Source organism: Synchytrium microbalum (genome assembly GCF_006535985.1).
Source record: "Synchytrium microbalum strain JEL517 chromosome Unknown SmJEL517_scf0068, whole genome shotgun sequence".
Lineage (NCBI taxonomy): Eukaryota > Fungi > Chytridiomycota > Chytridiomycetes > Synchytriales > Synchytriaceae > Synchytrium > Synchytrium microbalum.
The window spans coordinates 12,906-29,775 of NW_022158417.1; the positions used below are offsets into that span (position 1 = coordinate 12,906).

The following is a 16,870-nucleotide window of genomic DNA, read 5'->3' on the forward strand; positions in this document are numbered from 1 at the left end:
GGTGTTTGGCCGCCTTCGAGGCCTTTGCTTTTGTTGTCTTGGCCTTCTTTGAGGGAGGAGCAGGTGCTTCTTCTTCTTCCTCCTCGTCAACATCCATCTGCTCTTCTTCAACCTTGGCGGCCTTTGGCTTCCTTCCTCGTTTGCCCTTTGGAGATGACGGTGTCTTCTTCGATGATGCAGCAGGTTTGGCGAATGCGGGTGCTGGGATGACGGAACCTATAATAAACGAAGGGGAGTGAGATTTTTGGACTGCTATAGGGAGAAATGTCTTCCTTATTACCATCTGGCGCCACACTGGCCATGAAGTGCAATGCAGGTGGAATTGGAATCACGCCGTGAGATTTTGCTTGGTATGCGTATCCAGTCTTTCCTTCCCCGATGGCCTTGGCGTATGCCTCTACCACAGTATCGATTGATACCCAACCACCGGTCCTAACGTAATGTTCTAGAGAGTCAATCTTTGAGGACGCTTCAAAGAAGCTAAAGGAACAAACCTGGCGACTAGAGGTTTTGCTTCGTCAGACTCTTGGATAAATTTGGTCATGGGGGTAGCGACCTAATGATCAAATCAGAAGTTAGACTTCCTGTTAGACGTCGTCAATGCTGCTAGTATGTACTTGCCCACATCGGACAGACGCAACAAATACGAATGCCTTCACCAGCTAGAGTGGTGCACGACCGTGTCCAGCCAAGAACACCATGCTTAGTGGCGCTATACCTATGTCCAGAGGGCAAATTTTAGAATCGTGTGTTTTTGATACTAAGCCGTGAAAGCGTCACGAACTACACTCACATAAACTGCTGTGGCATAGGCGTAAAAGCAGCCATCGAAGCCGTATTAACACAAACACCAGACTTTTTAGCCTTTTGCCATTCATTTATAGCCAACGTGTTTGCGTCCATAACCGAAATCAGATTCACATCCGTCATCTTTGTAAACGCATTCGTTTCATCAGTGTATGGATCCTTGACTCCATAGTTTGAGATACCGGCGTTGGCAACCATTACATCCAAAACACCAAATGTTTTCTTTGTGAATTCGAGAAGTTTGACGTTATCGTCGTAGGACCCGACATCGATTTTGATGAATTTGCAGCATCCGTCTCCGTATTTGGCGTTGATTGCCTTTTCGGCTTCGATACCTTCTTTTTCCATCATGTCTGATATGACGACCTTCATTTTTTGTGAAGCTAAGGGTTGAAGGATTGAGGATAGAAATATGGAACGAGGAAACCTGTACGGCTTCCAGACTCAGATATTTGGCACTTACCAAGGTACATGGCTACATTGTATCCAATTCCAGATGGAGCTATATCATTGTGATGTGGTGTTTAGATGTCTTTGTCGTAAGGTCCTAAATCCAAAACACCACCACGAGTTTACTAGCAAGTACCTGCAGCACCAGTCACCACCGCAATCTACCAGATACATGATGAGTTAGTATACAATTCAAAACAGCGCATCATGGCTTTAAACTTTGGATAAAGCGATTTTGCGTCATTTTTTTACCTTGTCGCGGTAAGAGTGGAGAGTGTAGTCGACAGTCATGGCTGGTAGCTATACTGTGGAGCTTTAAAGAAGCTAAAGGATCTGTTAAATTCGGGTAGTCAACTAATAATCGTAGGTTGATGTGGAAGCATGACCGTCATGTCACACAAACGATTTTGGCTTTCCTCCCGAACGAGCTTCTTAACAAAACAATAAAGGAGCTTTTAAGAGAACTATCGCAACGATGACTGTCATGGACTTGAAAGACAAGGTACGTGAACTCGGTTCTCTACATGTTTCTTCTGTCGTTTCCTATTCTTGTTTCGTTGAAAACGCTTGCACAGTCATGTCAGAACTCACACTTCCGTATCATATTAGGTTGCTATAATAACTGGTGCTGCTTCGCAAACCGGATTGGGATATGGAGTAGCCGAAAGAATCTGCTCAAAAGGGTCAGTTCCTAACGAACATTCAACAACATCTTTCCACGGTTTACCACACTTGATTGCACCATGACTGTTGCTTCTGACGTCAATTCCAACCTGATTCCGATCTTTGACATTGCTCTTCTTCCGTTTTCAGAGCAAAGGTCGTCCTCTCTGACTTTCTAGATGAGGAAGGCAAAGCGTCAGCAAACGCACTCAACGCCAAGTTTGGTGAAAAGACGGCCATTTACGTACACTGCGACGTTACCAAAATCGCTGATCAGCAAGCCATGTTTGATGCTGCTCGTGCCGAATTCGGACGTGTGGATATTGTGCTTAATAACGCTGGTATTGTACGTGACTGTATTGAAACACCATCAACATTCGCGACCATGAACAAGACGGTTTCTTCTTGGCTCATTACTTTTGTCTTCATCCTCTTCGTTATAGGCTGCACACAACCTCTCAGACGCCATTGCCGAAGAAGGAACAACCAACTGGCACCAAATCATCGACATTAATCTAACCGCTGTGATTCAAGGAAGTGTACTGGCATACAAGGAGTTTGCCAAAAGCGGAACCAAGGGAGTTATAATCAACACGGCTAGTCAGACTGGTCTACAGCCATATCCAAATCACCCTCTCTACTCGTCCGCAAAGTGGGGTGTAGTAGGCTTCACAGCTGGATGTGGTGGTGCTTGGTATGACCAGACTGGTGTTAGGGTTAACGCCATTTGTCCAGGCTACGTGAGGACTCCATTGTTAGGTACCGTGTCAAGGTGTTTTGAATTTTGAAGAAGCGATGGGCTCTGACGGTTTATATTCCATGTCTGTAGAAAAGGGATATACAGAAAGCGAGCAGATGCGATTCATCGTTACTGCTAGTGGTGGATTTGTAGAGCGCGATGTGGTAGTTGATGCCTTCGAACGTGCCATTACGGACGAAAGTCTAATTGGCAAATCCCTCTCTGCCAACACTGTTGTCGGTGTGCAAGTCTTTGATTACCCTCCAGTAGTCATTGCTTAAGTCCGAACCAATGTTTCGCTGCATATACATCTTGTATGGATGAACAACTCGAAACCAAAAAAAAAACATAGGTTCGAACACGAAGAAGGTTTTTCGAATGCAACATGTTATTGGCCGTCTATAAGACCTCAAACTATTACTGGTATCAAGAATCGTGATCAGGCAGGTACTTGTACGGATTCATAATCCCATTAGGATCAAACAGGGTCTTGATTTGTCTCATTGCCCGTATGTTTTCAGGGCCTTTCGAATATGTTAGATAGGGAGCCTTCATGAGTCCAGACCCATGTTCAGCGGATATAGAGCCTCGTTGCTTCTTGACCAGCTCATAGACGAAAGGTTCCTAAGATTGTTTTGTCCGTGGTCAAAAAAAGCGGTAATGACTTCGGGATGAATACCAACTTACGACAGCATCTGCAACTTCAGGATGGAATACACCACCTTTCTGAGTAATGTTCAAGTGCAAGTTTCCATCTCCAAGCTAGGATTATGGAGACAAAAATTAAGTTACAGAAACCATGCATGAGGAAACACATCAGAATAAGTCTAGCACTACGATTAAACTTACATGACCAAATCCAACAACATGAGAGACTTGACCAGATCCATCTGGTTTGTAAAGTCCCTTCGATGCAAGACGCTCTCGCATATCCGTAACGATTGAATACAAGGCTGGAACAGGTACAGACAAATCATACCTATTTCAGCAAACAACCAAGACGTGTCAGTAGGCATGGTTCCCCGATACACACCACGCTTGCACACAATACTTACTTGAGGTTACCACCTTCCTTCGAACAAGCTTCTGGAATCCCCTCCCTAGCCTTCCACATGGAGTGAAACTGTGTAGTGTCTTGTGCCAAAGCACCATCCGTAACAAGTCCAGAATCCATCAAATCAGTCAAGAGCCCACTCAATTTCTCAGCATCATGTTCTTCAGAGCTGCCCTGGGTTTCGATCAAGACATAGAATTCAGGATGTTGTTCGAATGGATGTCGAACGGATGGTAGGTGGTGTGCTACGAGTTTGGCAGATCCAGAGTCAAAGAATTCGTATGCAGAGAGGATTTCACCTAGTGCTGCACGAGTCTTTAGGTATATTTGTTGGACTGCTTCGAAGGAGGGAGCTGCGAGGGTTGCGACTTGGACGGATGATGGGCGGCGGGGTGTTAGGATTGACACGCCGGTGATTAGGCCAATTGTTCCTGTGGTCGGGGTGGTTAGTGAGAGTAACAACAAGAGAGATTCAACGAAACCTAATTGCCTTCAGATCCAATAAATAGTTGCTTCAGATCATATCCTTGGAGATTGAAGCTTCATTAGATCAAAAATTTATCTTTTGTCAACCCTTCAAATAATCGGTACCAGTATTGTCCTTTCTTAACGTAGATAGCAAATCCAAAATACGACCGTCTGGTAAAACTATCTCCAATCCTGTAAAGATATGGGGAATTTTAGCTATGGAAAAAACGGACCCTAATTTGTCGTCTCGTCACGTGCCTAGTACGGTTCCATGCAAACTTCCATAGCGAAGCAACCTTAAACCACCTACAAATAGGAGTAAGTACGAACAAATTCAACATTTTAAAGTGTCTGAAAGCGTACCAGCATTCGTTGCGACGTTTCCTCCTATATGACACGATCCCTTGGCACCCAAGTCCAATGGACACATGTATCTATTCGAAGGGTTTGGCATCAGGAACTATGCTTGACTGTACTGAGAAAACAACGCTTCAAGACACCAACCCTTTCTCAGCCAACCACAAGTCCAATTTTTCCAAGATGGCACCAGCACCACAAGTGACGATACCCGATATTTCGTCGAATGCGTATATACCATCCATTTTCTGTGTGCTTAGCACGACTTCATCGAATACAGGTATCGAGCCTCCAACCTGTTAGAAGATGTGAGGTCAGCACAAAGAAAGCAACCATACCGAAAAACACAACAGCAAATGTTACCAGTCCAGTATTTCCACCCTGAGGAACTACAGCAATCTTTCGTTCATTGCAGTGTTTGAGTATCTGCGATACTTGTTCTGTTGTTGACGGTCTGAGCACTGCAGTCAGATTGTCACCAGGACGTGCCTGATACCTGTTATCAAGAGATAATTTGCATGTCATGAAACAATCGAGTTAAGATCAATAACGGTTTAGTAGCGCACTTTTTCATCCAATCTACACCATAAGGAGCAACATCATCTGAGCTTGTCAATACCGAGCCCGGAGTTGGCAAGACCGAATTGAAGAATTGAATGTCTGCATCGGTGAGCTTTGCGAATTCAGGAGATCGTGAAATTACTCGGGCAGCATAGCGGGCAGGTGTGGTTGAGAATGATTTGATAAGTGGATTTTGGTGCAGGCTGGTAATGAATCGAGAGAGTGGCTGGCGCATAGCTCACGGCAGACGTATTGAAGCGATATGATCAGGAATCTGCAGTGTCTCGAATACAGCGACCGCTACGGGAAATGTTTGAAGGAATGTCACTTTTTTTGCGTTTTCGAAAAACAGTTTTTTTGACTCTCAGCTAGCGAATACAAGACACGAATATATACATAATGGCCAAGCAAGGAAACGACGAATTACCAGGCACAAGAGCCACAACTCCATCAATATTCGATACCTCTGAACTCAACTCTAGGCTGCTCTTTGCAATCCCCAAAAAAGGAAGACTACATGAACAGTGCCTGTCGCTTCTGTCTGGAGCTGACATTCAGTTCAAACGAGGAAACAGGGTCGACATCGCAATGTCTACAAATCTGCCTATAGCTCTTGTCTTTCTACCTGCTGCCGACATTGCTAAATTCGTTGCTGACGGTAATGTGGATTTGGGTATAACTGGTCAAGACGTCGTCAGGGAAAGCGGTGTCGATGTGGAAGAAGTCATGCATCTAGGTTTTGGAAAGTGCAATCTCTCTGTGCAAGTACGTTGGGCCTGTTTGAACCGAATGTTGTGTGTCAAAAACAGTTGACTCAAATGACATCTCAATTCGACTAGGTTCCTGTAACATCAGACATAACAGATGTAAAAGAACTAGTAGGCAAACGAATAGTCACCTCGTTTGAAAGGCTGGTTCATGAGTTCTTTGCTGATCTCGAACGGAATGAGGCAAACGTCAACAAGCAGCCAAATGGCAATTCAAAAGAAGACTACATTGGAGCTACTGGTTCCTTCCCAGTACTGAAAACTAGAATAAACTATGTATCTGGCTCTGTGGAAGCTGCTTGTGGACTGGGTCTAGCTGACGGTATTGGTAAGCCAAATGCCTTTGACGCACAGAACGTTACAAGCCCTTCTCTGAAACTCCTCCTCCTCCCTATGCAGTCGACTTGGTCGAATCAGGAGAAACCATGCGCGCTGCAAACTTGCACGCAATCCACGTCCTCTGCACATCAGAAGCAGTCCTCATCTGCAACCGGGCTAAACGACACACAAACGCCCTCATATCACGTATAGCCAGACGTATCGAGGGTGTCATCACAGCCCAACGATATGCCCTCATCACATATAACGTATCTCGTGCATCTCTACCAGCAGCAGTGCAAATCACACCTGGTAAAAAAGCACCCACCATATCACCACTGGAAGACAACAATTGGGTCGCTGTGAGCTCTATGGTTATGAAAAATAAGGTGTCGGATATCATGGACGAGTTAGAGTCTGTAGGGGCATCTGATATTCTGGTGACCAACATCAACAACTGCAGGGTTTAGAAGACTGCTGGGATATATCCAACATCAAACTGTATAATTATTATCAATCAACATATAGATCCTCTGTTCTGCTTAATCGATGTGTTTTGTGTTGGGGTATAAATTAGCCAGAATGTTTCGTTTTACTTGGACCCCTAGATTTGATTTTTGGTGTCAATTTTGACTTTGGACGAGAGTGACGTTTAATCTTCAGACCTCACACAAGGACCAACGATATGGATCCCCTACACCAATTGATACCCGAGTCGGCCATATTACTACAGGAACTGAATAACGCACATCATGCTGAACAGCCTCCCACCTTCCAAAATGCAGTTCAAGAATCGAATGCAACTTTACTCTCAAAACAAGGCAAGTCGCTGTCTTATGCTGTCAAGAGAATTGTATTCTTTGAAAGATCCATTGGATCTTCACTTTCTCTCCTTCAACATCTCGTTTGGGTTGGAGACTTTGGGAAATCAAGATTGCGTATGAAGTGAGCGGCAGTAAACCAACCATTGAGCAATAAGAAATCGCATAGTACCGTTACTACCCTGCATCATATGCACATATCGATGTACCTCTTCCCTTGCTTGAAACCCACTTTCCACGAGACAATTCGTCTGCGGCAAAAATTGGACAATATCAGTAACTGACGATCTTTACACCTCTTCCATCAGATTCAATGGCCAAGTTTGACGAGGAAGTACAAGTGCCTGCTGATCTTAAAGGAGACGACGCCGCAATGCTATCTATGAACAAACAAGGTGTGCGGGACGGAATCAATTGGGGAACTGGTCCATACCCCCTTGCTATCCTGGTTCCTATCATTGCATCCCTCGTCTTATCTCATTTCCTTGCGGCATTGGATGGTACAATTATATCCACATCATGTAAGTTTGGGTGTATAAGCACGTGGCAACTCGTTTGTTCTCCATCACTTTATTGTGCATGAGAACGCTGGATATCCTTGTTTTCCGGCACATTCTCACACCCGTCTGTAACGTAGTGGGAGCTATATCAGCCGAATTCAACGCACAATCCAGGATCTCATGGGTCGCAACAGCCTACATTCTAACATTCAACGCCTTCCAACCAATCACGGGAAAATTCACATCGATATTCGGACACAAAATCATGATGGCATTCGGAATCGCTAGCTTCTTTATCGGATCTTTAGTATGCGCTATTGCACCTATAATCGAAGTCTTGATTGTCGGAAGAGCGTTTCAAGGAATGGGAGGAGCGTGTATCATCTCCCTGGTTATGATTACGATAGTAGATATGTTTCCACTTGAACGACGACCGAAATTCTTGGTTGTGGTGTTTATCAACTTTGGAGTGAGCACTGTGCTTGGCCCTCTGGTCGGAGGAGCCTTCATTGACCGTTTGAGTTGGAGATGGTGCTTCTGGCTGTAAGTAGGTTGCTTTTCAGTTGAAAGTTTGGAAATAATTGTAGTAACCAATTCTTTGACTTGACACAGCAACATCATACTCTGCCCTATCTCTTTCGTCTTTGTGATCTTCTTCTTAAATATTCCACTGCAAAAGTCCTCATTGAGGGAGAAACTTGCTCGTGTTGACTACTGGGGAACGCTGGGTGTTCTTGTATTTGTCCTGATGTTGCTGTTGGCTACTTCGTGGGGCGGAATTACGTAGGTTCCTTGCTGTTTCTTTGCCATGCTAAACCTCGCTTTAACACTTTCATTTTCAAGATATCCTTGGGCTTCTGCACCAGTCATCTCGTGTTATATTCTAGCCGTGTTGGTCTTGGGAGGACTTGTATATGTCGAACTTACAACACCAGAACCAATTATTCCACCAGAGATCTTTAAGAGATGGAATGCCAGTTTGTGTTTTGCTATTGCCTTTTTCCAAGGCAGTGGATGTAAGAACGAGTTTGTTGGGTCTGTTTCTTATCGCATATGCTCACATTCTTTTCCCTTTCATTAGTCTTTGCTTGTATTTTCTATGGTCCATTCTTCTTCCAAGCTGCATTCAGTGCCTCTGCAACTTCTAGTGGTCTTTCAATCATTCCTTTACGTGAGTACATCACGTTTGGCAAATCTCAAAATATTGAAAATACTGACTCGCTACATCTTGCTAGTCGGTGGTCTGGTCGTCTTCTCGATCGTTTCCGGCGTGCTTTTACCAGTAGTCAAGTACTACAATGTACTAGTAGTCATAGGTAACGCCATTGTAATGGTTGGCTTAGGAATGCTGTCAACTTTGGACGAACAATCTTCAAAAGCTGCTCAAATATGCTACTTCCTCATTGTTGGTGTTGGTCTTGGTTTCTCCTTCCAACCGTTATTCCTGTGTGCACAAGCTGCTGTTGCAGACAAGTAAGAGTGTGCTTGATATCCAATGAGTTTTTGCTCGTCCTCACACTTTCTGTTGTTGTAGAGAGGAATTGGTTGGAATAACAACCACGCTCTGTAATTTCTTCCAATCTGTTGGTGGTACGTTTTTATTATCATTCTCTTCTTGCTTGCATCGCAACTGACATCGATATTCTCAAAAAAACAGGTGGAATTGGTTTCGCAGTCCTCTCAGCCATCTTCAACAACGAATTCACATCCGGATTTGCCGCCTTGTCGCCAGAAATTCAAGCGTATGCAGCAACACATTGGGATGGAAATCCAAACGCGCTAGGAAGTCTTCCTACTGCGATGGGTGCCCCAATCATACATATCTATGTGTTGGCGTTGCAACGTGTGTTTAGATATGCGCTGCCGTTTGTTGGTATTGGGTGAGTAGCGGTTAGTGTCTCAAGCTGTGAGGAGTAGTGACTAACGTGCTGAATGTGATCATAGGTGGCTTTTAACGCTGTGTCTGAAGCCTTCTCGGGTCGCTACTGGAGAAGAGGCCAAGAAGATGGAGCAACATGCTGCAATGGGCTAGACATTATGTAATATTTGTGATATCTTGTTTTACTGTTTAGTACAACTGTTTTCTAGTACAATATACTCATAGATGAAAAAGAATTGTCTCTGGATCTTGGTTGACGTCAGCTTGGATAGTAATGCAACGTGGTTGAAATCGCGGTGTAGTGGTGAAACTTCTTGTACGTATACACGACTACACCACGACCACACATGGAAAAAGCAATAACCCAAGCTTTACTTTGCTCTGTACTCTCTTGACACGACTTCATCACTTACGTGGCAAGGCGGAAATTTAGAATGCCGATTTTTTTGTCAAAGCCATGTCGCATTGAAAAGCTACGCAAGCGTGACAACGTATTCCAAAACACATCTCTATTTCGTGATCTCTAGCATTTGCAACTACTTGAGAACTATTCTATCTATCAGACCATCAACAAGAACTGGGAGGACATGGATGAAAAAAGTTTTGTCAATGGCGAACCACTGATGATTGTGGACAAGCCAGATGTTGTCGTTGATGAACATGTTGCAGAAGGAGAGATAGTGTGGGGAAGTGGGGTTTACCCTTTCTGGACGCTCGCATCCGTCATGGCTGGTCTGTTATCTGCTCAAGTACGTTTTGGGATCTGCCTTTGCAATATTTTTGGGAATTTCAGTTGTTTGGGGGTTGCATAGATGGAATTGTGTGCTTGTTTGCGGTATATGGTGACCTGATGCATGGATCTACCTCTCTCAAAAGTGTTGAAATGCTACTTATCTCTGGTTGTTGGGTTTCAAAACACCTGAACACACTCCCGTAATCTCACGACCTAACCGATTCCCTTCTCTTTCTTTGGGTTAGTTATTAGCATTTCTTGACGAAACGATTCTAAACACTTCCCTCAGTTTCATTGGATCTGAGTTCAATGCATTCGTCAAGTTGGATTTGGTAGTGGGAATGTTTGTTGTGTTTTTCAATGCGATTCAGGTAAAATATATGGGCTTGAGGTTCGGATTGGTATGTTTGTTACTGACTGATTGTGTTTACACTAGCCACTATGTCCAAGATTTATACGCATCTTTGGTCACAAAGTCGTGAGTCCACAGCCTGTGACCAGATTGATTCTTTTTCGGACATCTTTCTTATACGCCATCTCAATCCCAAATAGGTCTTTACTGGTGCCATATCTGTATTTGCCATCGGAAGTTTGATCTGTGCGTTGGCAACGAGCATGGATATGTTGATTACTGGACGAGTGCGTGGTCTCCTTTTTTAGAACTCTGAATTTCTGTGTGTGACTTTCAGTATTAACAGTTATCTTCACTATACCAGGCTATCCAAGGTCTGGGTGGAGGTCTCATATTTCCATCTGTAATTGTGACCATGAGTGATCTCTTCCCATTGGAATTACGACCTAGATATGTGATGCTCGTCTTTCTCAACAACGGTGTCAGGTAATTGATCTGCTGCAAGACAATTCTTGCTCGTGATGGGCCTGAACGTGTTGGTTTTACTATCGCGCAGATGGACCTCCAACTGAACATTCATCTTCTACGATAGTGCTATCCTCGGACCATTGATCGGTGGTGCTTTCGTCGACACTGAACGTCTCGGATGGAGATTTGATTTCTGGCTGTAAGCGCGCCGTTTGTTGGAAAACTTGAAGGGTTCTTATAAAATATCTTTATCAACCTCGCATTCTTCCTGTAGAAACATTGCCATTGCTCCAATAAGCATGCTCCTGATCTTCTTCTTCTTGAACATCCCAATGAAGCGTACTAGCAGCATAAGAAAACAACTCGCCCAAGTAGACTACCTTGGCTCTATAGGCATCCTCGTCGGAATTTCGTGTATCCTGCTCGCACTTACATGGGGAGGAGTACAATACGCTTGGAACTCGCCGCAAATAATCAGTCTCTTTGTTGTTGGAATTCTCTTCCTTGTCATGTTGGTCTACGTTGAAACAAGAGTTGCCGTTGATCCAATGATCCCACCAGCCATGTTTACGTATTGGAATGCTGCTGTGCCGTTGGCCATTCAGTTCTTCCAAGGAGTAGGATTCTTTGCCACGTTTGTGTACGGACCATACTACTTCCAAACCCTTGGAAATACTGCTACTCTGAGCGGTCTACACGTGTCACCAGCTGTCATGGGCGGTTTGGTAAGTTCAAAGATATCAAAGTCAATTTTTTCTCGCAATTCTCATTTTTTGCTCTCTTGAACTTTAGATTGTTGCAACTGCCGCTGCTTCTATTCTCATGCCATTAGTGCGATACTACAACGTCGTCGTCATAGCTGGAAATGCTTTTATGCTGACTGGATACATATTGCTTCAAATGTTGGACGAACACAGCAGTTTAGGTACGGTATTTCCCAAGAGGTCATTTCTTGGCTCTTTAGTTAACCAAAAGTCCAACACTGACGTGTCTTCCTACCTCTGATAGCTCTACAGACCATCGCTTTCATCGTCCTCGGTATGGGTCTCGGCGCGTCACTTGCTGGGATCTACTTTTTGGCACAAGGAGTAAGCGCCGACTGCAACAAGATGTGTTTCGTTTTTGTGTCAAAGTCTTATTGTCGTTTTTGTAGGCGGTTCGTGACAACGACGAACTTCTTGGCTCAGTGACTACAATGCTGGGCACCTTCCAGAACATTGGGTAAGTTCAAACATGATATTTTTTGTCTACAATCACTTTCAAAATTGACCGTTTCCTTCCTTTTTCCTTCACAGTGGAGTCGTGGGCTTCACAATCCTCTCATCGATATTCAACAATGCCCTTCAGAACGGCCTAACCAACCTAGACCCAACAGTCGCAGCTGGTCTGGCTGCGACTAACTGGTCTGGAAACCTAGAGGAACTCAGTAAACTGGATCCAGCTATAGGAGGACCAGTCAAGGCTGTTGTTTTCGGTGCACTCCACACAGTGTTTCTGTATACGATACCCTTTTTGGGTACGTCTCTACTGCTATCGTTCTGCTTGAAGCCTGAACGAGTGGAGGAGATAGCCAAGGAGGAGAAGAAGGAGGTTGACCTAACTCCTGCATAAGCTGAAGCACTGTGTATAGTATAGTAAATATAGTCTAGTTGTCATGTTAAGTGAGTCCTAATAGAACTTTCATAATCATATACGTTGATGTGTCGAAGTTGTTTGTGTTGATGACTCAAAATGGAGACTCTACATTTTGCTTAATGCTATAGACACTCTTTATACGATATTTGATGCATGCATGCGGTTGATCATACCATTATACTCCCACAAAACTCCATGCATACCTCCACCATCTAACCGCCCATCCGATATTTTCTAGCAACCACAAATTCAATTGCAAATATGCGAAGTCTCGAATAAATGCAATCCTCGTCACAATCGAATCAGGGGTAGTCTCGACCAGCGTTCTCGGCCTCCTAAAAGACAGACCACCATATAACGCCACTTCAACACGACCACCTTTATGCCTCTCATCCAGCATTCGTTTTGCTTCAGCTTCTCTCTCATTGAAACTCGTTACATAAGCCCCTTTTACGGCATAACGAGCGAATATTGCAAAGCGGTCTCTTGGAGATGTTTCACCTACGAGGTCACGATGTAGACTTCGTACTAGATTCAGCACACGGATTGAAAAGAGCATGTCTCGAGGCAGATCTTCCAAGAATTGAAAGACGTCGCCCATCTTTAGCTTTTTAAAGCCCTAAAATTGAGAACGAACCATCAGCAGTTGCATTACAAAGGAGAACTCATCGTTTTGGTTGTACCTCTCGCACTCTTTTCCTCTCTTCCGATGACATTCCAGATCCAAGCTTGTTCTGGCCATCGATGGGCCTTCCGATAAATATCAGTGGAAAGTGCTCGGCATACTAAAAGAGCAGCCAATGTAATAACCCTTCACCCTCGAGGTCTGGAATCTTGAAACTCTTACCTCAGTAACACCTAGTTGCACAGCAGCCAGCCTCAACAACTTGACATCATTCGTGACCTATCGAGAAAGCACTGTGAACAATTGGGTATTAGAAACAACAAAAAGCCCCCCACAGTGACCCATTTACCATAGCCTTCCATAGCAAACAAAACGACCTCCTAAAACTCTCATCCAACACCTTGTACAGTCCATGATCCAAAATAATAAGCTGTGGCCTGGTCTTATCCAGCGGACTCGGTACAACCAACATATTTCCAGCATGTGGGTCACAATGCACAATTCCATGACAAAATACCATCTCCGCAAAGCACTCTGATATCAAACGACCTAAAACAGCAGGTTCAAGACCCAGAGCCTTAATTGCAGGTATATCATTGACTTTTGCTCCATTGACGTACTCCATTACGAGTACTTTCTTTGTTGTAAGGTCCCATCTTATTCGCGGGCATCTTATCTCAGCAGCTCTGTGGGCAAATCGTGCGTCAGTGAGCTCACAATTTCGACCTTCTGCTACAAAGTTGAATTCCTGGATTAGATTCTGCTTGAATTCCTCTACGACCCAGTCTAGTCGAAACTCATCAAAGAAGACGGTAATAAGAGTCGATATAATCTTCATAGTTGCTATATCCACACTATTTCAAGGATGCGTTGAGTGAGGAGTCAACCGAAAGCGCTATATGTGAATCACGCACTTGAAGAGGCGAGACACGTCAGGGTACTGGACCTTCACAACCACAGCTTCACCATCTCGTGTCGTAGCTTTATGCACTTGTGCTATACTTGCAGCGGCGAACGGCGTCTCGTCAAATTCAGCAAAGAGATCATGTGGGTCCTTGCCAAATTCCTGTTTTATGATTTTACGAACTACTTTATACTCCTTGGACGGAGCCCGATCTTGTAACTGTTGTAGCGTATCGACAAACACGTCGGGTATGATGTATCGTAATGATGCCAAATGCTGAGCTGCTTTGACGTAGATACCACCTTGGAACGAAGCGATCCACAGTAAGGCCTTTGCAGCTCGTCTGTGTACGATTTCACGTTCAGTTTTGTATTCAGCGGACTCGTATCCTCTAAAATAATGGATATAAAGGTCTGTGAGAAGTCACAATATCGATCGAAGACCAACGTTTCTACTTGTTCCTGAATCTCCAATGGAGGATCTTGTAGTCAAGAGCAATCAGCCCTCCTCCAACCATTGATGTACTGAAACGAAATACAGCAGCAGGTAACAACGTGGCCTCATCAAAGTCATAGACGACGTATAAACCATATGCGACGATGAAGATCAGACCTAGATAAGAGTGATGCTCTGTCAGGATCGTAGAGTAGATATAGTCCACAAACAGATCAAACCTAGATTTCTCAATTTGCCTCTGTGAGAAGGCCGTGGTGATGCTGAAGTTGATGCCGTCGACGTTTCTGATGATGTCGTGGTTGATGTCGCGTTTGCAGACATTGAAAGCCCACGTAACGACGTATAATTGGATATAGAGGTAGATCTTGCTTGTGCCGATTGCCATCTGATCTGACCTGTCTCGTTTACTTGCACCAAACGGTTGCGACTAGTACTGGGACGTGTTCTCTGAGCAGAAAGTTTGCAGTTCTTCAGGCCGCCAGTGCATATCGAGGTAAGTCTGTACAGTCTAAAATGCATCCTTGCTTGCAAACGACCGCTACTGGATTTGGCTGTTTGGAGGAATGCCACGTTGACAAAACATCAGTTGCAACTAATCAGTAACTTGAACCTTGAACCACATGTAGATTACGCGATGAAGCCTTTCCAAACACATATTTTGAAAGGTTCGTCGCCTGGAATACGGCTATCAGTGAATGAATACAGACCACTACATCAAACGCCAAACTCCAGAATTGTCCTACTTATGACGCATTACGCTGGTGGCCATAAAGAGACATACGAAGGAACCCTCAAGAACCTCTTTGAGCTCGACTCCAATGTGCTGGCTGCGTATTCGTGTGATCTGAGACATCATGGGGACGCAGGACCTTTGAATCTGGATGTTGAACCCATACCTCCACTGGGACAGGGTGCTAAGATGTACAACTGGGCTCATGATATCGCGCTTACGGTTGACTGGGTCTTCCAAAATTTGGCGCGAGAAGGTTGTGCTTGCTGCTCTGTGAACTCCTGCTACAACGACTGAAGCAAGTTCTGTTTCTGTAGGACTGGTAGTCGGTCAAGACGTGCTTTTAGTCGGTGTAGGACATTCAATGGGAGGGTGTGCTCTTACTCTCTCAGCACTGTTACGGCCTGACGCCTTTTCAGAACTGGTCTTGTTCGAACCATCACATTATCCGCCTATATACGCGATGAATCTGAATGCAGACTCGGCTCACACGAAACTGGCCGCTGGTGCAGCTAAGAGGAGACGGACTTGGAAGACACGGTAAGGACGTTACCCCTCAGGCACACCCCTGTACTCAACATCACTCACACTTTTGCTCGTACAGCCAGGAAACTCGGGACTTCTTTATGGGGAAGGACTTTTATAAACGGTGGCCGATAGATGCTGTTGAAAACTTTATTGAGCATGCTTTCTATGAAGCTGACACGTCCAAGGGAAAGGAAACACGTTTGAAATGCATGCCTGAATGGGAATCAGCACTATGGCTCGGTATAGGGCCTTTAGACTCATTTGACCGTGCAGGTGAATTAAAATGTAGAGTGCGTCTTGTGAGTGGTAGAGAATCAATGACGGCGAACATGATATTCGAATGTTACGATGGCAGTAAAGGTACCAAAGATGAATTATGGTCGAAGCGGCTAAGAAACTTTCAAGGTATAACGTGGCTCGACGGTGTCGGTCATATGATTATTCAAGAGAAACCAAGAGAGAGTGGTACGTGGTTTTGACGTTGGTCGAAATCGTAACCAACACAAGAGCTAACAATTACTTCCCTTAGCTCTCGTAATCCAAAAAGCCATAGTAGCGACACTTAGGACTTCAAAGATATAATAATATGCAAAATATATTTGAGATCGAAATCAAACATAATCAAACGGGTGTTTTGGCCGTATCAAACGAGTCTCTATCACTTCTGTCGATTGTTGCTTTTAACCGAGCAGCAGTTCATAACCATTAAAGGGTGGGATGTCGTTGAAAGGACCAATCTACACCATATTCACGACCTGTATATAGCCTGCCTTTCGACAGGCTTATGATCAGCTGGATGTCGAGCAACTAACATTGACAGTCTGCCCCTTTCCTCCAGGACCTCCAAAGCCGTTCACTTTGGGGTTACCTCTACGACTATTGTACGGATCGGCACGTCCGCTAGCTCCGTTTCTTGAAGGATGGATTGACGTTGGCTGTTTGTTGAGTGTGGAGGGTTAGAGAAAGCAATAGTGACGAACGCCAACCAATACACGTGAAGTATATTGGGTTTATGGGGCGTAAGATATCAGAATTCCAAACGTTTGTGGAAGATG

At 44.4% G+C, this 16,870-nt stretch overlaps 5 protein-coding genes across 5 annotated transcripts; 3 read left to right on the top strand and 2 right to left on the bottom strand.

Annotated features, from left to right (window-relative positions):
• Positions 1-1,732: 1,732 nt before the first annotated feature.
• On the top strand, positions 1,733-2,940 carry SmJEL517_g05950 (uncharacterized protein; the record flags this gene model as incomplete). Its single annotated transcript, XM_031171876.1, has 5 exons — positions 1,733-1,759; positions 1,867-1,940; positions 2,071-2,266; positions 2,364-2,679; positions 2,750-2,940. The coding sequence occupies 5 exons, from the start codon at positions 1,733-1,735 to the stop codon at positions 2,938-2,940; spliced, it is 804 nt and encodes a 267-aa protein (XP_031022147.1).
• Positions 2,941-3,085: 145 nt separating this feature from the next.
• Positions 3,086-5,334, bottom strand: SmJEL517_g05951 (uncharacterized protein; the record flags this gene model as incomplete). The annotated part of the gene is made up of 9 exons (XM_031171877.1): positions 3,086-3,283; positions 3,347-3,421; positions 3,509-3,638; positions 3,715-4,144; positions 4,305-4,373; positions 4,545-4,615; positions 4,686-4,834; positions 4,902-5,034; positions 5,105-5,334. The coding sequence occupies 9 exons, from the start codon at positions 5,332-5,334 to the stop codon at positions 3,086-3,088; spliced, it is 1,485 nt and encodes a 494-aa protein (XP_031022148.1).
• A 164-nt stretch (positions 5,335-5,498) lies between these two features.
• Positions 5,499-6,654, top strand: HIS1 (ATP phosphoribosyltransferase; the record flags this gene model as incomplete). The annotated part of the gene is made up of 3 exons (XM_031171878.1): positions 5,499-5,864; positions 5,939-6,194; positions 6,266-6,654. 3 exons carry the CDS (start codon positions 5,499-5,501, stop codon positions 6,652-6,654), a joined length of 1,011 nt encoding a protein of 336 aa, XP_031022145.1.
• Positions 6,655-7,318: 664 nt separating this feature from the next.
• On the top strand, positions 7,319-9,537 carry SmJEL517_g05953 (uncharacterized protein; the record flags this gene model as incomplete). The annotated part of the gene is made up of 9 exons (XM_031171879.1): positions 7,319-7,526; positions 7,643-8,048; positions 8,118-8,288; positions 8,349-8,521; positions 8,587-8,676; positions 8,741-8,978; positions 9,040-9,095; positions 9,163-9,385; positions 9,450-9,537. The coding sequence occupies 9 exons, from the start codon at positions 7,319-7,321 to the stop codon at positions 9,535-9,537; spliced, it is 1,653 nt and encodes a 550-aa protein (XP_031022146.1).
• Positions 9,538-12,747: 3,210 nt separating this feature from the next.
• Positions 12,748-14,878, bottom strand: SmJEL517_g05954 (uncharacterized protein; the record flags this gene model as incomplete). Its single annotated transcript, XM_031171880.1, has 7 exons — positions 12,748-13,191; positions 13,256-13,357; positions 13,420-13,476; positions 13,547-14,051; positions 14,112-14,492; positions 14,557-14,713; positions 14,776-14,878. 7 exons carry the CDS (start codon positions 14,876-14,878, stop codon positions 12,748-12,750), a joined length of 1,749 nt encoding a protein of 582 aa, XP_031022151.1.
• Between the last annotated feature and the right edge of the window lie 1,992 nt (positions 14,879-16,870).